This window comes from Hippocampus bargibanti, linkage group LG04, assembly GCF_051943395.1.
Source record: "Hippocampus bargibanti isolate YZ-2025 linkage group LG04, ASM5194339v1, whole genome shotgun sequence".
In the NCBI taxonomy this organism is placed as follows: domain Eukaryota; kingdom Metazoa; phylum Chordata; class Actinopteri; order Syngnathiformes; family Syngnathidae; genus Hippocampus; species Hippocampus bargibanti.
The window spans coordinates 32443043-32465047 of record NC_142737.1 but is presented as its reverse complement, the minus strand read 5'-3'; the positions used below and the strand labels follow the sequence as shown (position 1 = coordinate 32465047).

The window sequence follows — 22005 nt, the reverse complement described above, 5'->3', positions numbered from 1 at the left end:
TGTGACTTCTCTCTTTACATCTGTCCCAACCCCAGCAGCAGTCTCAGTGGTGAGGACGAGGCTGCTGGCGGATGTTTCTCTGCATGAAAGAACCAAACTGAAACCGGATCACATCTGCCAATTATTAGAAATCTGCCTTAATACTACGTATTTTCAATTTCGGGAAAAATTTTATAAACAAATCCATGGTTGTGCTATGGGCTCACCAGTTTCACCCATAGTGGCTAATCTTTACATGGAAGAGATGGAGAAACGGGCCCTCACATCCTTCCCAGGGACAAAACCTCGACACTGGTTTAGATATGTGGACGACACTTTTGTCATAATTAAGAAACAAGAAATTCAATCCTTCACAGATCATCTCAACTCTGTAGACTTCAACATTAAATTTACTCGTGAGGACATTCAAGAGAACCAACTAGCCTTCTTGGATTGTAAAGTAATTATAAAAGAGGACAGAGCGCTAAAAACAGAAGTCTTTAGGAAGGCTACGCACACTGACCAATACTTACTTTTTGACTCTAACCACCCTTTACAACATAAACTAGGAGTTATCAGAACCCTCCAGCATAGGGCTAAACTAATACCAACTAGCACTGAAGGTAGAGAAAAGGAGTCAAAACATATCAGGAGAGCACTCACTAACTGTGGGTACCCTCAGTGGTCATTCAACAAATGTCAGAAAGAAAGAATAGCGAACGAAACCAATAATTCTCAAGATTCTAAAAGGAGAGGAGTAGCAGTACCGTACATTGCAGGAGTTTCTGAAAAATTACAAAGAGTCCTTTGGCAACATAAAATTCCTACTTATTTCAAACCGATAAACACGTTAAGGCAAAAATTAGTGCATCCAAAAGATAGGCTACCAAATGAAAAACAAAGTAATGTAGTTTATTCCATACATTGTAAGAATGAAAATTGTAAAGAGCAGTACATTGGGGAGACTCAACAAATTCTCAAAAAAAGACTTTATCAACATCGCAGGGATAATACTAGTGGGCCTCAATCGGCAGTACATTTGCACCTAAAAGCTACTAACCACTCATTTGACGACAATGAGGTTAAAATCTTAGCGAAAGAACATAGATGGTTTGAAAGGGGGGTAAAAGAGGCGATTCTTATAAAACAACAAAATCCTTCATTAAACCGGTCGGGTGGTGTGAGGTTCAATTTGGATCGTTCATACAATAGCCTGCTTAGGCAAAACAGGTTAGGCAACTTTCGCAATGCTGATGAGGGTCGTTATGCTGATGAGGTGATACCGGGGGGAGTGGGGGTAATAGGCCAGTCGTTAGTCAGGAATGTAGGAACAATCAGTGGGGCCACAGGGAGGGGTCCCCTGCCCCCCCAACCTGAGAGTAGGGACCTATCATAGCTGTGTCCGGCGCCACCATGTCTGGACATTAGGGATATATAAATGGGGCCGATACGACCAGTCAGACTTTAGTTCGCTGACGAAGCCTCTTGGATAGGAGGCGAAACGTCCGAAACCTTCACTTTTGTACAGATGACGGCTGAAGAAACCTTCTCATCGAAACACAAATATATTGAGACCCATGTTTTACGAATGAAACGGCACTCTGTGATTGGAATGTGGAGAAACCTGAGGACTTGCTATATCAGATAGGACCACACTCTATTTGTGTCGCAACAGTGAACCCACATCCCCAGCTGCCAACGACACCGTTTTCCGGATGTTTATGGGGCGTGTATCTGTTTACCTGGCACAATCGATTGTTTTGATTGACAAATTTCAGTTGGACACACTTGCTGTCTACTGTGCAATGGCAAGCCCTGCCGCTGCCTTGGCAAGTGGATCTGACACGCTTCAGCAGCGCACTGAACCGTTCTGAGACACTTAAGCATCTTGTGAAAGCTCATTTGACAGATGTGTCCAGGTTGCAGGTGTCCACCATGATCGCCCGGGAAAAGGTGGTACATGCCGCCAGAACAATTGAGCAATCTTCAGCACATCATTGGTGGGATATATTTACAGGAATGTCGGTAACAGCACGACAACACTTAGTCCCTCCATTATTGGTTTTTATTATATGCTTGGTTTTAATGACTTTGGTGAATTTCTGCATGTTTTGACATATTAGATTATATGTTTGGTTTTAACGACTTTGGTTAATTTTTGCATGTTTTGGCATATTAGATGCACCCGAGTTATTTTGTCGCGACAAATGTATCATGCAGTTTTTTTGGAATAATGAAAATAGAATTATACCATGATTTGGGGCCGTTTGGGAGAGATATAACAACGATGATTGTGATGTGTTATTGGGCATATGTTACGCGGGAATCATGACACAATGGTATTGTTGCACCAGGGGGATGCCCATGTTCAGAATCATCTTTATTGCCAAGTATGTAGAACACACAAGGAATTTGTTTCGGGTAGAACACGTTGCACTAGTATCGTCGTCAAAAAAACTGCTAAGTAGCACTATACAGTTCCATTTTGGCTACTGTTGAAAAATGTTGATTGGATATTTGAAAATGAGGATGGGTAACCTGAACGATTTATCAATTAGTTGGTGGTGTCAGCTCAGGCCACAGAGTGGAATGAAGGAAGAAAAAATGGTTATTGGTGTCCTGAGCTGACTCATATATAGTTTCACTTTTTGCTTTTCACAGTGATTGTTTTGTATCTGAGTCGAAACACCTGGGTACACTGATTGTTTTGTATTCGCTTTTTTTGCTTCTCACATTGACTGTTTTGTATTCGCCTTTTTGTTTTTCTGAGTCGAAACACCTGGGTCAGATACACTGGCACAATCGGTCACACTGACCAAATTTGTTTTGGTTCTGGAAACTGCAGGTTCTCACACGCCTTTGTGTGCCTGCCAAAAATTGCTCGTTACTCCGGGGCTGAGGAAAAGGAGGAGGAATGACTTATCTCCTGCGTGGACAGGCTGGCCACCTCTCTTAGCAAAGAGTAGGTCTATAAGATGGGGTTTTCCTCAATATTGGTTAGAGTCTGCTGTGAACTGTGCACGAGTGTCCAGCTTTGGGTTTTCCAGTCCAGATTACTATTTGCCGGCTCTCCGCCCTCTGTCAACGGTAAGGTATACTATTCTGGATCTTAACCGCGATGTTGGAGTCTTTACTTGGGGGCATGAAGGTGACAGTTTGTGTCTAGCGTAATTACTCATGAGGGGAAACATTGTGATGTTGGAGTCTTTGCGTGGGGGCATAGAGGTGACATTTTGTGTCTAGCGTAATTACTCATGATCGGGAAATGCTGTCAATAGCTGTGTGTTTTATATCAATAAAAGAACACGATATACAGTCATTGTTTGTGGTCATTTCTCTGCTGCGATCTCTCCGAACCTGCAACAAGGCAATTTTTCATAAAACGTGTGTTGCAAACCTCGCAATATTGCTGAAAAACAATCTAGTACATATTTCTTTTTGAGCCATTGTTTCAATGGAAGGCTGTAATATGTTCCTTAGCGGGTGGTGATGGGAACCCAACCTAAAAACGTCAAGCAAGTCCCCTTCATCGTTTTCCTCCATTGTGCCCTGGAGGCCATTCTCAACTGCCGACCTCTCAATAGGGGGAAGGTAGTTAAGGAATGACGAAATTAGGACATCTGTGTCAACTGTGTCTATGCCATGGATGCAGGCTAATACGAAAGCCTTTGATAGCCTCACTGGCATGACTCCATGGCCTGACAATCCTTTCACCCAGATTCGCCCAACCGCTTGCCATTTAGCCTCACTAAAATCTGGCCTCAGCCTTGGAAACCACTCTGTTTCCAAGCTGCGACAGTTCTACATACATCCACAATATGTTAGGTTCGATTAGATTAGCCTTAATTAGTCTCATCTGTGGAGAAATTTACATTTCACAGCAACAAAGTTATGAAAGACAGAAGAAAGGAAAATATTAGAAAAACAAACTCCAGGAGCTGCTGCAAAGGCAGCCACTCGTGGAGCCAACTTGAAGTCAAAACAACAACAAAAAACAAATGAAAAAGTTATTTATTTATTTATTTATTTATTTATTTATATGGTTATTTGGTTTGGATTAGCCTTTATCAGCCCATTTCACGGTATGATTAGAGCATTGTCATCAAATGGTGAGTATAGTTTTTGCTTTTTTGAATGTTGCTGTGCCGATGACCATTTTGTGTTTGGGAGCCTTTTACTGAGCTGAGTTGCTTGTTCTGTAGCCACAAAGGGACATAAAGGGTCTTCTTGTGTCGGTTCCAAGCCCGGATAAATACACAGGGTTCTGTCAGGAAGGGCATCCGACGTCAAAGCTTGGCCAAAACAAACATGCGGATCAAACCTCTAAAGCTGGAGGACACTGATTTGCTGTGGCGACCCCTTGAAGGGAAAAGCCCAAAGGAAAAGAAGAAGTATGATCCTAAAACATGTCCAGAATCGAGCTGCTGAAAATGTTCTTTGCGCCTGCGACTTCACAGCCGCCATTTTTTGGAGTATGTGTCGTTACCTTTACAATCGGTTGGTGGAAGTCGGTCGTCGACACTCTCCTCGGAGACGCCATCTTCCGGCAAACTGCTGACATCGCCCTCTTCCTCTTCCTTTTTAATGTGGGGGACTTGTGGATAGTCCAAAGTGGAGCTCTCTGATTTCACGTCTCCGATTTGCTGATTCACGTCTGAAAGAAAGAAGAGAGTGTTGTTGTGGAAGCGGGTTCGGTAAATGACATTCACATTGGCTCCAATATCCAATTTGAATTTTAGATGAATGTCATTCACTTTCAATGTAGTGATCCAATCTTTTCTCCTCTTTCATTTTTACAGCATTCACATAAAGTTCCTCTACTTCATAATGATCATCTACTGCATCTACCTTGCCTTTCATTTCTTGGTTCCTGCAGCAACGAGCAAAGTGATTTGCTTTGTCACCGTTTTTACATATTTTCCCATATGCTGCTTTAGGGGATGTTGCGTACCACAACGAGTACCACATTTTTGTTTGAATATCCTGTTTTTATTGGGATGTCTCACTCTTGTTTTCATATCAGCACTCTTGTTTTTGTTGAATCTGGGTGAATTTCTTTCCACTGCCTCCACATTGCAGCTAGCATCATTTAGCAGCTCTTGAGCCTGTGATTTAACAGTTCTAACCAGTACTAAGGCTTTTCCCTGGTCCAGATCTGATTCTCTGAGTATCCTTTATCTCAGTTTATTGTCTGGAATGCCACACACTATTATGTCTTTGATCAGTGATTCTGTTAATCCACTGAACTCACATGTCTTTGATCTGTTTCTCAGCTCATTTGCATATCGGTCACTAGTTTCTCCAACTGTCTGTACACATGTGAAGAATCTGTGCCTTTCATACGTCACATTGTTCTTCGAATTGCAGTAAGCTTCAAACTTTTCCATTATTTTTGAAAGCTTTATCTTGGCATCCTCAGCATCAAATGTGAAGTTATTGTAGACCTCTAGAGCTTCCTCTCCCAAGACGTGCAAAAACATGGATGCTTTCATCTTCGAAAGGTTTTCATCAGCTCCAATCGCAGTCACATACAGTTCAAAACGTTGCTTAAATCCCTTCCAGTCTTCAGCCACGTTACCTGTTAGCTGCAGAGCTGTAGGTGGACGTAAAGCTTCAATTTTTGCCGTTTTCCGCCGGGGGTTATGCTCAATGTGTTATTCTTTTTCCACCGTGCAATCTTCCGTCCCAAGTTCTTTTATCGTCCTCTTATCTTCCAGACCAATTCTGACACCATGTGTTGCTTTGTGTAAGCGGGTTCGGTAAATGATACAACTTATGGAAAGAGTTGATGTTCTTTCGTTGGAAGGCGGAGGCAATTGACATGTGTGACTCTTGAGGATCTCATCAGGCTGACTTGCAGCAGCGCGCGACCTCCTTTGGTCTGTAGCCAGGCATCACTAGTCGAACAAGCAAATACGATGTGCTCATATCATTCATGACATGAGCTGCAACATGCATCCCAACATCCATTATCCGATTCAAATTTCCAAACAAGGATTTTTTATTTTATTGATTTGGATGTTTTTTTAATCCAACATCGGATCAGAACGACAGTCCCATTGTTCGATACCTGAGGTGGTTTAGTCTGCCTTTGACCTGGTCTGGTTTCGGGGGGGGTCTGTTTTGATTGAGCGTTTATGTTGACGCGTCGTTGTCTGAATTATTTTTTTTAACATAATTTAAAGCAGATTCTTTACTTACAGACAATGTAGGTGTTCAAATACCTGACATGTTTCGGCGTCTACTTCCGCCTTCGTCAGATTTTCACGGATTTTGTTGTGACGCGCCATTTTCAGCTGGTGTTGCTAAACATGATTTTAAATCCAAACCGCTGACGGCGTAGAATACTTCTATTTCGAAGGTGGTGAACGGCGTTTGCTGTGGACAGATTTCCGGGATGCAGCAGTTGTCACAATTACTGACTTGACACATGCTCCGACTGTGTGGCTCAAAACGCGGTCGACACCCTTTGACCAAATTCTCCCGAATTTGTGGGCGACGTGCTCAAAACGCAGATCGGAGCGCCCACCACAATTTTGCTCGGTTAGAACATCTTTCGTTGAAGCTTGTGTCCGATTAAAGTCGTCTCGGTGTACGTTGGACTTTCTTTGGCCACGTTTAGCTTAGCCGAGTTTGCTAGCCGCCTACAAAGAGGCCCTCGTGCTCAACGCATCGCTTCGCAGAGATCGTAAGCAAAACATTTTGGAACTGTTGTGTGAACAATGTACGCAAGAAGGACACCAGAAGACGAGAAGGACCTTTGTGAAGAAAAAGAGGAACACAAGGGTGAACGTCAACTGCAGGACGCCATTTGGAGGATGCAGCCAAGAATTGTTCTTCACAGATTAGGTTGGCTCTTCACTGCTCGTCTCGCTTGTTTTCAAGTCTTTTTGAACAGGCTTCGTGTATTATTCTTTTATACACACACGCTCAAATAAGTAACATACAATGCCTGTAGGAAATCACTAGTGCAAAGGCACAAAGCTCTCATCACATATTGTAGGTACACTGCAGTTCGCTATACAGTAAACCCTCGTTTATCGCGGGAGATACGTTCAAAAAATAGCATGCGATAGGTGAAATCCGCGAAGTACAATGTAGTAAAAAAGTTTTTTTCTCTCTTTAATGAGTTTTTCTCAGAGAGAAGAACATTTTGTTTGAACATTTGCATGCCATTAATAAAAATAAAAAAGAAACTTTCTTTCTCTCTGAGACGAAAAAAGAGAGTGCCAACAACTACAGAAAACAATGTTCTTCTCTCAGAGAAAAAGACTCCTTCAAAAACAAGTTTTTTCCCCAGAAAAAAATCTGCGATGCCCTGAAGCCGCGAAGTAGCGAGGGATCACTGTATATATCCTGGCGGGCACGTATATGCAAGCTCCTACTTTGACATTCCTGGCAAATGTGGCCAATGTAGCCACAAGAGGGCACAAGCCAGTGTCTTTTTGTGCCGGTCCCAAGCCCAGATAAAGACAGAGGGTTGTGTCAGAAAGGGCATCCGATGTAATTTTTTTTGCCAAAACAAATATGCGAATCAAAACTCTGAATTCTATACCGGATCGGTCGAGGCCCGGGTTAACAACGGCCGCCATTGGTACTGTTGACCTTCAGGGTGCCAGTGGAAAATTGACTACTGTTGGTCGAAGAAGGAGAGGATGGAGGTGTGCCCGGAGGAAAAGAGAGAAATGGAACGCCAAGAGTGTAGAACTAAGAGTAGGAACTTTGAACAGGGATGCGTCCTCACTCCATTGCTCTTCTCTCTCTACACGAACGACTGCACCTCAACGCACCCAGCTGTCAAATTCATAAAGTTTGCAGAAGACACCACGGTCATCAGTCTCATCAAAGACGGCAACAAGTCTGCGTACCGTACCGACAACAAGTGGAGCAGCTGGAGCTCTGGTGCAGCCGTCACAACCTGGAGCTGAACACGCTCAAGACAGTTGAGACAATCGTGGACTTCAGGAAACATCCATCACCACAGCTACCCCTCACACTATCCAACTGCCTTGTGTCAACCGTTGAGACCTTCAAGTTCCTGGGAATCAGTCTCCCAGGACATGAAGTGGGAGGTCAACACCAACTCTATCCTGAAAAAGGCCCAACAGAGAATGTACTTCCTGAGGCTGCTAAAGAAGCATGGCCTGCCACAGGAGGTGCTGCAACATTTCTACACGGCTGTCATCGAATCCACCCTGTGTTCTTCCATCACAGTTTGGTTCGGGGCCGCCACAAAAATGGACAAAATCCGACTTCAACGGACAGTTAGGACGGCGGAAAAAAATCATTGGCACCGCCCGACCCACTCTCGAGGACTTGCACACTGCAAGAATCCAAACTAGGGCGCGGAAAATCCTACTGGACCCTCCACACCCTGCCCACCACCTTTTCCAGCTACTCCCCTCAGGCAGGCGCTACCGATCCATGCACACCAAATCCAGCAGACATTTAAACAGCTTCTTCCCCCAAGCCATTAACTCTTTGAACTCTTTCAACGCTTTCAACAGTAGCCAAAATGGAACTGTATAGTGCCACTTGGCAGTTTTTTTGACGACGATACTAGTGCAGCGTGTTCTACCAGAAACAAATTCCTTGTGTGTTCTACATACTTGGCAATAAAGATGATTCTGATTCTGATTCCAACTTTTAACTCTGATGAAAGAAGAACGTCCAAGCTTTCTGACGCTGCATGGACTGTTCATGTACTCCTAAAACTCAATACTCTGCGGGTCCTGCAATTGCAGCGAGAACGACAAAAACCATGACACCGCAGCGGACACATTTCTGTACATCGTCTGCCAGTCAATAAGTCACTAATGATTGATTACAAAAAAACTTCGTAATTATGTTAGATTATCCCAGGTACTCAGTGGTAATCTGAACTAATTTATCTTTGAGTAACTTTCACTTTTCTTTTTGTGTCATGCAGACATCATCGAAGATGCTTGTCCTGTGCGGCTGAAGAAAGAAGAAGAGGAAGCCCGCGACATCAAACGAGATGAGCCAGAGCACCCTTGCACCAAAAATTATGACAACAGATCATCAAATGATGATGGACAAGATGAGGAGTCTGACGGTGATCTGACATGTCACACTGACAACAAACCCTGCAAATATTCTCTGTGTGGCAAAACGTTGACTAATCAGAGTCATTTGAAAATGCATGCGGGAACCCACACTGTTGAGAAACATTTGGCCTGCTCGGTTTGTGGCAAAGGATTCTCTAAGAAGGGCAATTTAATTCGTCACACAAGAACCCACACTGGTGAGAAACCTTTTTCCTGCTTAGTGTGTGGGCAAAGATTCTCTCAGAAGGCCAATTTAATTAGCCAAACAAGAATCCACACTGGTGAGAAACCTTTTTCCTGTTCAGATTGTCGCAAAGGATTCTCTCAGGAGGGCGATTTAATTATCCACACAAGAACTCACACTGGTGAGAAACCTTTTTCCTGTTCAGTCTGTGGCAAAGGCTTCTATGACAAAGGCTCTTTAATTCGCCACACAAGAATCCACACTGGTGAGAAACATTTTTCCTGTTCAGTTTGTGGCAAAGGATTCTTTGAGAAGGGCAATTTAATTAGCCACGCAAGAATCCACACCAGTGAGAAACCTTTTCCGTGCTTAGTATGTGGGCAAAGATTCTCTCATAAGGTCTCTTTAATTATCCACACAAGAGCCCACACGGGTGAGAAACCTTTTTCCTGTTCAGATTGTGGCAAAGGATTCTCTGACAAGGGCAATTTAATTCGCCACACAAGAACCCACACTGGTGAGAAACCTTTTTCCTGCTCAGATTGTGGCAAAGGATTCTCTGAGAAGGGCAATTTAATTAGCCACACAAGAAGCCACACTGCTGAGAAACCTTTTTCCTGTTCAGTTTGTGCCAAAGGATTCTCTCAGAAGTGCGATTTAATTCGCCACAAAAGAATCCACACTGGTGAGAAACCTTTTTCCTGTTCAGATTGCGGCCAAAGATTCTCTCAGAAGGGCAATTTAATTCTCCACACAAGAATCCACACTGGTGAGAAACCGTTTTTGTGTTCAGTCTGTGGCAAAGGATTCTATGACAAAGGCTCTTTAATTCACCACACAAGAAACCACACTGGTGAGAAGCCTTTTTACTGTTCAGTTTGTGGCAAAGGATTCTCTCGGAAGGGCTCTTTAATTAGCCACACAAGAATGCACAGTGGTGAAAAACCTTTTTCCTGTTCAGTTTGTGGCAAAGGATTCTCTCACAAGGGCAATTTAATTAGCCACACAAGAACCCACACTGGTGAGAAACCTTTTTCCTGTTCAGTTTGTGTCAAAGGATTCTCTCGCAGGGTCTCTTTAATTAACCACACAAGAACTCACACTGGTGAGAAACCTTTTTCCTGTTCAGTTTGTTGCAAAGGATTCTCTCAGAAGGGCCCTTTAATTAGCCACACAAGAACCCACACCAGTGATAAACCTTTTGCCTGTTAAGAATGTGGTCAAAGATTCTTGAGGAAGTATCACTTAAAAGTGCACATGAGAATCCGTCCGCACTTTTGCCTGCCCAGTTCGTTGCAAATGATTTTTGAAGAAGGGCAATTTAATTAGCCACACAATAATCCGCACTGCTGAGAAACCTTTTGCCTGGCCAGTTTGTGGCAAAGAATTCTCAAGGAAGAGCCACTTACTGGAATTAGCCACACAAAAATCCACACTGGTGAGAAACCCTTTTTCTTCTCTGCTTGTGGCCAAAGATTTTCTGTGAAGGGGCTCCTAAAAAGACACTCAAGAACCGACACTGGTGAGAAACTCATCTGAGCAGGCTTCATCAGGCTGATTGTAATTTATTTACATTCATTTTCCCCCTTAGTAACATTGAGATTGTTTTTTTCCGGCTTTTAGTTATGGTTATTAAATGTCGTTTTCTCACTCATTTTCAGAGACGCCCCCCCCCCGTACCATCGTTGACTGTACAGCACCCCACGTGTTGTGAAATGTGTTTAATTGTTTTTTATTGGATGCAATCCTAAAAAAACAAAAACAAAAAAAAAACATTTTTAGCTGGGAAAAAAAGCGACCATGTAAAGTAGGGCGATTTTAGCCCCGAAAAACGACCATGTATAAATGGGCGGTAAAAAAATGACTATATCCTTTATAGTCAGGCGTTTTTAGCCTGGAAAAAAACCCATCTATCTATAGCAGGGGTCGGGAACCTTTTTGACTAAGAGAGCCATAAAAGTAAAATATTTAGAAATGTTTTTCAGCGAGAGCCACACGCACGCGCGCGCGCACATACAATCGCTCGCGTGCGCACGCACGCACGCGCAGCCGCTTTTCAACAAAATATCAGAATGTATTTAAAATAACTTTGTGATAGTACTCACCGTTAACATGGATGGTTTTCCGTTCCTCGTGTTTGGTCAAAATCCAGGAAAACGATCGCAATGAAATTCAGTTTGCCGGTCCAGAGGCCAAGTTACTGCTAGCTAGCCTGCACACGGCTCATAAGCTTCCACACTTGCTATCTGCAATCTACTTCTCGCAGAAGTATCTTAATGCTAACGTTAACATCGGGCTTGTTAAAATGTCACTGACATTCGACTGTTTCATCGATGGTATTGCTTCATTGCAAATTAGAATCAGAACATTTTCTCTCCTCTAATGCTCCGGTGCATTCAGGCTGAAGTGCACAAGTTGGGCTCATTTAAAGGGGCGTTTACCTGTTTCTACATGACGGCCACTATCATCCAATCAACATGGCGCTTTCGGCCATTCTAGGTCAGCTTTCCGCCAACTGCAGCCCCAACGGGAAATGAACGACGAAAAAAAACGACAATATGTATTATAATATGTAATATTTATCGGCGAGCCATATGCAATCATCAAAAGAGCCATATATGGCTCGCGAGTCATAGGTTCCCGACCGCTGATCTATAGTGTTCCATTTTAGTTGAAAAAAAACGACCATGTATAGTATGTATCCCATTTTTAGCCCGAGAAAAAAAACAACCATATTTAGTAAGGCTTTTCTGTCCTGAAAAAAATACCATGTATTGTAAGGCAAGGTGTTTTTGCCATGAAATAAACTACAGTGAAACCACAGATTACGAACTTAATTGGTTCCCAGAAAGTGTGTGTGTGTATAAGGCGAAAGGTTAGTCTGCCAAACATTTATTTCCCATAAGAACCCATTAAAAATCAGAATAATCCTGTCCCAGGTCCCCAAAAACACAATTTTCTACTAAAGGACAACCGACACTTCCCGACAAGTTGCGTCCATAATTTTTGAAATCACTTCTAATGACTTCTACTGACAGCATTTTACAAAGGTTCGACCGCATATAGCTATATTTTACACTTGAAATTTTGCGCTAAATATTCATGAAGTCTTGTTTTCGGGTTAGTGTCGATGCAGGAAGTGACGTCACATTGTTGACTTCCCTGACCGAGAAAGCGATACACAGTGAATTTTGGGTACTCTGTTTCGTCTGAAGACACCGTGTAGATCGCAAAATTAGAAGAAAAAGTACATAAATAACGTGACGGTGAATCATGTGGCAGCCAATTGCGGTAACACGCATAAAGTAGGTGTAAGTTTACACAAATTCCCAGCGGACAAACCAGCCATTTCCAACGGACCAGAGCAGTAGAGCACCAGCCGGAGGCGAAAGAGGAGCTAACCGGGGTTAGCAATTCGCCGTTTGGATAACCACTGTCATCTTCTGCGCCTGACAATGGGCAGAAAGGTTCTTCCAGCAGTGAAAGAGAGAAATCGCCATAGTGGAGCAAACCGATCGGACAAACATCCAGATGCTGCCTGGAAAAAAAAAACCTGTACATCGTGCAAGTATCAAGAAAGGTACAGTAAAGTCTCGTTATATCGATATCGGATATATCGATAGTCCCGGTTATATCGATACTATTTCTATGCACGCACGGAGAAAATTACATGCGCGCAGGGTCGGATATATCGATAGTCCCGGTGATATCGATATTTTTTGGACTCCCGAGAATATCGATATAACGAGACTTTACTGTATATTGATATATATATATATATTTACTTGAATATCGATATAACGAGACTTTACTGTATATATATATCAATATACAGTAAAGTCTCGTTATATCGATATTCTCGGGAGTCCAAAAAATATCGATATCACCGGGACTATCGATATATCCGACCCTCTTTGCATGTAATTTTCTCCGTGCGTGCATAGAAATAGTATCGATATATCCGATATCGATATAACGAGACTTTACTGTATAGCTAAAAATAAAAATAATACATTTCATTCATAAGCGCCTTTCAAAACTCTCAAGGTCACTTTACAGTCACAGGATATTTTTTTTCTGTGGGTGAGCAGCGGCAGCCACACGCGCTAGCGTTCACTCAACCCGTAAGGAACGTAAAGTAAAAACCAAAAAAAAAACATATGACAACACAAAGACACAGAGTCATTAATTCTTCAGCACTTTTTGTACCCTCTTTAATAAGAATAAGAAAGTCTTCAGTAGTCCCACAATGGAGAAATTTGCAGTGTCCATTTTTCAAATTATTTTTTTTTTCAGAAAAATGATTGTAAACTCAGAATTGCAGAAAATAAGATACTACTAATAATAATAATTATTTTATTATGAATAATAAAGACAAGATTTTTTGTTTCGTAGTCCCAAAATGAGAAAATTTGCCTTGTTTATTTTTCAAATTATGATTTATTTTAAATAATAATTGTAAGATATTTGTTTTTTTAACGCTGTCAAGATGACTGTGTGATCACCTTTTTTTTGGTATTATAAAATATTCACCTTTAACATAAAATTTGTGCAATAGCTCAATATACCCCCCTTGCATATTGGTCGTGCATCTAGTTTCAGGTTGAGAAGGTGCAAAGGAATCTGAACAACAATAGACGACGGAAGCCGGTGAAGGCCTCGAGGGAAACCTGGCGGTGGCATTTACCAACTCTGTCACTTAAAGTGAACAAAAGAAAATCTTTCAGCTCTTAGTCTTAATGCTAGCATCGCAATGTTACACGCATGCATGTCATGCACGTTGATGATTGAACAATGTTTTTGTTAGTCAAGGACAGTCCTTAAAAGAGTCTGTCATGAACTGAGATGCTGAGTGAGTAGAAACACACAAGAAGGGTTCAAATATGAAGCGCAGCGATTCCCCGCTACACAGTCAAAAAGCCAGAGAGATTGAGATGCTGTTGCGAACAAAACATTACAATAATATATATCAGCCAAATTAAAATGACAAAATACTCAGGTGAAAGAATAGGTGATGTAAAAAGATAAGGAATAAAAAAATTCTGAAAATACCAGTGGGACAAAGTGACCACCTTCAGTCCCCCGCTAGATGTATTCCGGTTGTAGCATACGAGAGTGCCAAGAAAAGACTTAAAAAATGTCATCAATAAAGGGTGCGAAATGGGTGGTGAATCGTTAGTGACAGGGAACTGGAAGCAGTCGAGTCACTGAAAACGAACTCATTAATCACACAAAGGCAACTGTGCTAACATTGTGCTAGCATTAGCTATATTGCATCAACCCATATTTACAGTACAAGTGTCCAGGTTTTTTTTTCACGTGATTATTGAGAATTGAGAAGCCTGACAGCAGTCGGTAGGAACGAGGGGCGGTACCACTCTTTCATGCAGCGCGGGTTGAACAGTCTCTGGCTGAAGGAGCTACTAGCACAGGGCGGGCGGGAGGGGGTGGGAGGGGCTGTCCATCATAGCTTTTAGTTTAGCCAGCGTCCGTCTGTCGCCCACCTCCTCCAGAGAGTCCAGCGAGCAGCCCAGGACAGAACTGGCTCTCTTGACCAGGCGCTCCAGTGTTTTCCTGTCCCGGGTGGTGATGCTGCCTGACCAACAGACAATTCCATAGTGGATGGCTGAAGCGACCACAGATTCATAGAAAGTCTTTAGGAGTGACCCCTGAACCCCAAAAGACCTCAGTTTCCTTAGTCTGAAGAGGCGACTCTGTCCCTTTTTGATTAGGGCATCCGTGTTTGTGTAATCGACCTCAGGCCAAGGGATACCTGGGTCGGCCCAAATGAGTCACAGGCAGTGAGGACTGTGAGTCAATAAGGTGTTCTGTAAACGACGAGGAAAGGTGAAACGTGTGTTATTGCCTTACTCAGCCGGCAGTGATTTATTACTGACTGCAGTTAGGGTAGTAATAGGTTTCAGGTCGCACTGGATAATGGGTCATGGGATAAGGCAGTGGTCACCAAACTACGGCCCGCGGGCCATATCCGGCCCGTCAGCACATTTGGCCCGGCCCCCTAAACAATACCAGAGGTGCTATCAGATGTTTTTCCTATTTGGCCTCCAGAAAATTTAAGAAAAATTACAAGTCAAAGATCTGTTTTCGATCATTATCTGTTCCTCTTTTAATCAATGTAATCAATGTATGTTGTTTATAATCGTGATTGAACAATACAAACACGCCTGCTCACAATAGAACGCTAAAGGTCGGTCGCAATGCGAAGCGACGCAAGAAAGTGACGTATGAGGAAGTGGAGGAGAGTCCGGTCGTACATTCAGGTGCGCTCAGTTTGGCTCTTTATTTGGTGCCAGACCTGTTTTCTTTTGTAAACCTTCCTGTCAAAGAGAGAACGGAATAATGGCGAAAAGGTTAGGTCAGAGAAAAATTCATTCAGAATGCAGGGTATTTAACCTGCAGTGGACAAACGATTCAATGCAAAGAAAAGGCTATTTGTCTCATCTGACAAGAGACGGTGGCGGTATTCAAAGAATACAATCTTTGCCGACACTATGAATCCCGTCACAAAGACAAGTACGATAGCTTGCAAGGCCAAATACGAGCAGACAAACTCTCAAAGTGAAAAAGTGGACTACTATCTCAGCAGAATACATTTGTACGCCAAGCTCAGCTGAAGAAGGCATCCGTTTGGGCCAGCATTCGGGTTGCTAAACGGCAGCGGTAAGCCTTTCACGGACGAAGAGTTTGTTAAGAAATGTATGGATGCTGTCGCGGAGGAGTTGTGTCCCGAGAAAGAAAGATGCATATAATGCCGTAAGTCTGTCGGCGAGTACAATCACCAGACGCGGTGAAGAAATCGGGATTAATGTATATGCCCAGCTGCAGCAGAAGACGAAAGAATTTGACTGTTTTTCATTAGCACTGGATGAGAGCACGGACGTGCGCAACTGCTCATTTTTATTCGTGGAGTTAGCGCAAACTTTGAGATATGCGAGCAGCTGGCAGCCCTCCAAAGTCTCAAAGGGACTACCACGGGAGAGGATATTTTTGACCAAGTGTACCAAACCATGAAGAAGTTGGACCTGTGTTACAGAACTGTGATGGTCTGAAAGACACATTCAACAAGCCTACTGGAACCTACAAAAGGATTATAAGGAAGGAACACAAGGACTTTAAGAGACTGCTCATATGTGTCAGAGAGATTCTGCTCTGACAACTGAGCTGAACTTTTATCTGTAAAGTTAATGTTCCATGGCTTTTTTTCTGTGAAGAACTCAGAGAGGGTTATTTAGTTATTATTTATTTCATTAATAGTGTTATCATTTTTTTCCTGACTTTTTTTTTCTGTAAAGAACCTGGAAAGGGTTATTTAGTTATGTGTGGCTTTCTGGAAAACAATTTTTTTAAGCTCCCCTACGTCACACTTTTTCTGTTACAAAGTGACACCAGCCCCCATCACAGAAGGGAAAAGTTATGAGGCCCTCACAGGAAAAAAAATGGGGACCCCTGCGTAAAGTGTGCTTGAGAGCTTTGAATGGCGCTTAAAATGTCTTCTTTTCCTTTCGGCTTTTCCCCTCACGGAGGCGCTTAAAATGTAATGTATTATTATTATTATTATTATTATTATTATTATTATTAACTTCAAAATATGTTCCTGTCCCCTTTTCCATCCATTGTAAAAGACTCCGTGCACTTCCAATATATTTAGTGGCCATATGCACTTCCAATATATCTAGCGGCCATATAGTTTGTCATTGATAAAACGGCCTGCCACCAGCTGAGCACCACCTCAGTTCCACCTCACGCAATATGGCGGAAGCTCACACGTGTTACCGCAAATGTGAGTCGGCTCTCGGGGATTCTCGCAAGTCAGCAAAGCAACGTCGACAGTAGTGATGGGAATTCCAGCTCCTTTCAGAGAGCCGGTTCTTTTTGCTCGCCTCAACACAAAGATCCGGCTCTTTTGGCTCCCCAATGGCTCCTCCATTTTTTTGTTGTTGTTTAAATTACTTAACTACCAAAAATCATCTAAATTATGTGGAAAAACAAATTATTTTCGTGTAAAAAACACCATATCAAATATTTGTATATGGCTTGATTTATATGTGCACAGAGAGCATCCACTAACTTTCACTTTCCCTGTGGTTACTCTGGTCTGATGATCAGCTGTCACTATTTTTTTCATATTAATAATGCTGTCATACCAACTAGTAAGAAAATATAATTAAAAAATAATAACAGCATAAAGTAATAACATTTGTCAACTCCCCTTTGACCCCCTCCTCCCCACTGCTGCTTGTCTGTAATTCTCCCCTCCCTCCTCTACCACGGATATCGACAAAACACGTGCGGCTTTAACCGAAGACCAGGGGTGGGGAATAGAGGGGAAAAAAAGTTGGCTCCCATTTCCCGCTCCTTTTAGGAACCAGCTCTTATTTGTTCACTTCAGAGATCCAGCTCTCAGAACCGGCTTGTTCGCGAATGACACATAGCTAGCCCTTCCAGCCCAAAAATGGAAAAAAAACCTTGAGTCGTCGACATGTTGAAAGAGTTGGTGAGAGAACGGCTGCTTGCAGCCGCAGACGAAATCTTGGGACTGTTCCAAACGACCGTGGCTTCGTACGAGGAGCAACTTTGTCGAGCGAGGGAGGAGAGCGAGCGACACCGACGACAACTGGAGGCGGTTTGCAAGACCCGAATTGTGATACGCGTCGAAGGTTTGTCGCCCAAAATGATCAGGGGTGATTCTGGATATTTCAGTTCGAGATGGTTTACATGGTCCGCTAGCGTTTGTATACACGCGTTAGCATTAGCTTGTGGCGCGATGTACACGGCAACGAGAATAAAGGAAGCGAACTCACGTGGCGAGTAGAATGGCTTGCAGTTGAGAGACAGCGATTCCAAACCAGGGCTGCAGTGTGCGTCGAGCATCGTGACATCGGTGCACCATTCTTCGTTGATGTAGAAGCATAGTCCACCGCCTTTGGATTTCCCCGATTGCTCCGTATCACGGTCGGCCCGAAGGAGACGGAATCCGGGTAGGTGTAGCGCGGAGTCCGGGTGGCGGTCACTGAGCCAAGTCTCAGTGAAGCACAGCGCAGCAGAGCGGGCGAACGTTTTATTGGTCTTTGTGAGAAGCAGAAGTTCGTCCATCTTGTTTGGTAGTGAGCGTAGATTAGCGAGGTGGATCGATGGGAGCGGCGTTCGAAATCCACGCTGCCGAAGCTTGACGAGAACGCCGGCTCGCTTCCCCCTCCTACGCCGGCGTCTCAAAGCTCCGTACAGAGCTGCTACGCCGCTCGCGAGCAGCCCCGAAAAACCTTGTAGATTTTGGTGTGTCGGTGAAAATAGTCCAAGAGTGGATTCCCCAATGCTCAGTAACTCTTCCCTTGTGTAACTGAGTCGCGTAGGATCGCAAAAAAACAAATGAAAATGACAAAACCAGGAACAATACTAGGGAGCGTGTGACCGAGGCTGCCATCCGCGGCGCCATCTTGGATCATCCAGTAAACTCAGGTAATTACAAAAAATGTTAATAGTTATTTATTATGTTATATAATATGTAATTATGTGTATTGTGCAATATTGGCTTATTCAGTTATGCAAGGTACATCAACATACATTGTACATACAAAGAATCTGTAATACATTTGAAAATAATTATGTTTTGCATTTTTGTAGTGGGTAGATCATTTTGACCTGGTTGCTTTTATAAGTAGCTCGTATGCTTAAAAAGTGTGAGCACACCTGACGTATAGTGACAAGTTGTAATTGCTGATGTAGATTTATTGATGTGTAATTGCTCCGGAAAATAGCCGGTGTTGTAGACGATTAAGGTGATGCCACGCCCAGTACTGCGTGCGTGTGCTTTCGTAAATGATATGTCCAGCCGTTGTGTCATAAATTATGGTATTACGAGGGATATTTGTTCAAGTCGGACTAAGCAGGACTTCACTGAAGGCCTAGGTGTGAAATGCACGGACCGCCACTGCGAGGATCACATGTTCATAACAAATGACGACATGCTGGCATCTCCTATACAACAGGATCGCGATGTCAATCTGTTGATAGCTAATAGATAGCCAATAGATAACTAATAGATTGACAGCTAGCTAGGTAGCCATATAACTAATCGATAGCAAGCTAGATAGCTAGATTACTTTAGATTAGATTACTTTTTGCATTCAAGTTTTGATGGACATACCATGACCACAATGAAGTCCCGTATTTTCCAGGGTATATGGTGCACCCAAAAGCCTTGATTTTCTTCCAAAGATGACCCTGCGCCTTAAAACAATATGTATTTGATTGTACTGTATATATTGAGCCACAATAGTGGTGTGTAACCCATGCAGCCTCTACTGCCATGCCTTATAATGTGGAGTGCCTTATATTTGGAAAAAAAATATTTTTCATTCATTGAAGTTGCGCCTTATGGTCCACTCTGCCTTATATATATGTAAGAAAAAACATTAAAAATACTCTATTCATTGGGTGTGTGCCTTATAGTGCCATGTGCCTTATACACTGGAAAATCCAGTACACACATCATATATTTAAAGGACAACCGACACCGCCCGGACAAGCTGCGTCCACAACCTGCAAAATCACCCCAAATGATCTCCACCGAGCGCATTCTACAAAGATTCCACCGCATATAGCGACACTTCACGTCCCAAGACTCGCGCCGAACACTCATGAAGTCCTGCCCTTGAGCCGACGATGCCCCAAATGCCGTAAAATCACATATTTGACCACGATTAATGATCATATCGGCTGAGATCCACAAAATGAAGCTATTTAATGATACTCAAGACAAACGATAAAGTCCTGAGAAGCTGAAATCGAACGGACATGTTCGATTTGATGCGGTCTATCCTGAAGCAGGGTCCTTATTAAAACACATTTGCTCATTCCAAAAAATAGCGCCGACCTGCATCAAATAAAGTCTGTGGCTGATTCAATGGAAAAATCTTGCTGACACGCACTGCAGTTGGCGTCACTTTCAACCTTTTCTTGAGTCAAGTCGAACTCCCGAAAATGCGTGGAATACAGTACATGGACAAATGTGATCACATTATGCTATTAGTTATTATTGTTCAATTATTATCAATTTTACTAGTTGGGATTATAGAGTTATTAATATGAAAAGCAGATGAGTGACAGTTGATCATCGGACCAGAGTAACAACAGGGGAAGTGAAAGTTAGCATCCACTAACTGTGCACATATAAATCAAGCCATATAAATAAAAATATTTGATTAGTGTATTTTTTTACATGAGTAATTCGTTTTTTTGTATAATTTACATGATTTTTGGGCGTTAATTTAAGCAACAAAAAAAAAAACTCAGGAGCCATTTGGGAGTCGAAAGAGCCGTATCTTTTTAGTGACCCGGAATTCCCACACTAGAAGCGGCGTCTGCTCACTTAACTCGGGCCTCGTTCTGTCGGCGTCGCTTTGCGACTCACGAGAATCCCCGAGAGTGATCTACCGCCATATTGCATGAGGTGGAACTGCCCCGGGGTTATGCTCAGCTTGTGGGAGGCTTTTTTATCAAAGACAAACTATATGGCCGCTAAATATAATGGAGGGGCACGGAGTCTTTTACAATGGATGGACCAGGAAACAGGAACGTATTTTTAAGTAAAAAAAATAATGAATGAAAAACAATCAACCAAATGACGTTTTGAAACTGCTTTGCTCTTCTCTCCACGTTGATTATTTTCCCACCAGGCGGGCACATATTTGCAAGCCCCTACTATGAAGACTGTTTAAAAATTCTGCTGCCGCTGCACCCCTTTGGCGAAGGTCTTTGATGCGATTTGGACTTCAGTGAAGCGCACGGAGTTACCGGGTGCACAAAAGCCACCCTTGCTCGCCGAGCGCCGGTCAGTCCGTGTGCTTTACTTGTTGGCGTGGCCCGTGCGGATGTGCGAAGCCAAATGGCACTTATGGGCGAAGCTTTTGCCGCACACTCCGCAACTGTAGGGCTTTTCTCCCGTGTGCCTTCGCATGTGTGTGACCAGCGTTTCCTTTCGGGCGAAGGTCCAACCACAGGTGGAGCATCCAAAGGGTTTTTCGCCCGTGTGCATCATGATGTGCGTGACCAGCGTTGCCTTTCGGGCGAAGGTCCGGCCACAAAAGGAGCATCCGAAGGGTTTTTGGCCGGTGTGTGTCATCATGTGCGTGACCAGCGTTTCCTTTCGGGGGAAGGTCCGGCCACAAGTAGAGCATCCGAAGCGTTTTTCTCCCGTGTGCATCCTCATGTGGACCTCCATGTTTCCCTTCTGAGAAAAGGCCTTGCCGCAATCAGAGCAGCTATACGATTTTTCTCCCGTGTGTGTTTTTACATGTCTCATCAACAGGGAATTGGAAGTGAACCGTTTACCGCAAACGGAGCAGCAGAAACGCTTCTTGGGAGCGGGACGTTTTTGGCGATTGCGGGACCTTTTCTTGCTGGGCACCTTTTTTGGAAAGCCCGGGCACGTTTCGTCCTCGTCTTGCCCGTCTGGGTCGTCCGATATTGGCGCCAGGTGGTCGTCTGGTGGCGATCCTTCAGACCACTGGGGCGCTTCGTCTTCCCCCGCTTCGCTTTTCAGGCGGCCGTCGGTCGGGCTGACATCGGCCTCAAAATGGGAGGAGCCACGCGGACGCTCCAGCTCCAAACCGGAGTGCCCCCACGGGGGCCGAGGGGGAGTTTCTTCCAGACCGCCGATCATCCGCCGGAAATCTGCGGGACACAAGCGACGCAAATACAGTCAAACTTGGGTTTTCGACCATAATCTGTTCCAGAATCATAAGTGGCGCTTTG

At 43.4% G+C, this 22005-nt stretch overlaps 2 protein-coding genes across 6 annotated transcripts in view; one reads left to right on the top strand and one right to left on the bottom strand.

Moving 5' to 3' along the window:
* Positions 1 to 4089: 4089 nt before the first annotated feature.
* LOC148899766 (uncharacterized) overlaps positions 4090 to 22005 on the bottom strand; it is a 29131-nt gene continuing 11215 nt past the window's right edge. The window contains exons 3-4 of one of the 5 annotated variants that reach the window (XR_016114814.1): positions 18054 to 21924; positions 4090 to 4633 (exon numbers count right to left, since the gene is read on the bottom strand). Coding sequence is in view for 1 of the 5 variants with exons in the window: in XM_088995307.1 (XP_088851433.1) it covers positions 21098 to 21924 (827 nt within the window). In the remaining 4 variants the exon portion in view is untranslated. Of the gene's footprint in view, positions 4634 to 14676; positions 15570 to 17481; positions 21925 to 22005 lie in introns of those variants that run through there. The other 4 variants (XR_016114811.1, XR_016114812.1, XR_016114813.1 and 1 more) reach the window with 4 other exon arrangements.
* On the top strand, positions 6304 to 10367 carry LOC148899767 (uncharacterized). Its single transcript, XM_088995271.1, is given in 3 exon segments — positions 6304 to 6828; positions 8909 to 10197; positions 10200 to 10367. Coding segments are annotated over 3 exon segments (1449 nt in total). The 5' UTR covers positions 6304 to 6701; the 3' UTR covers positions 10233 to 10367.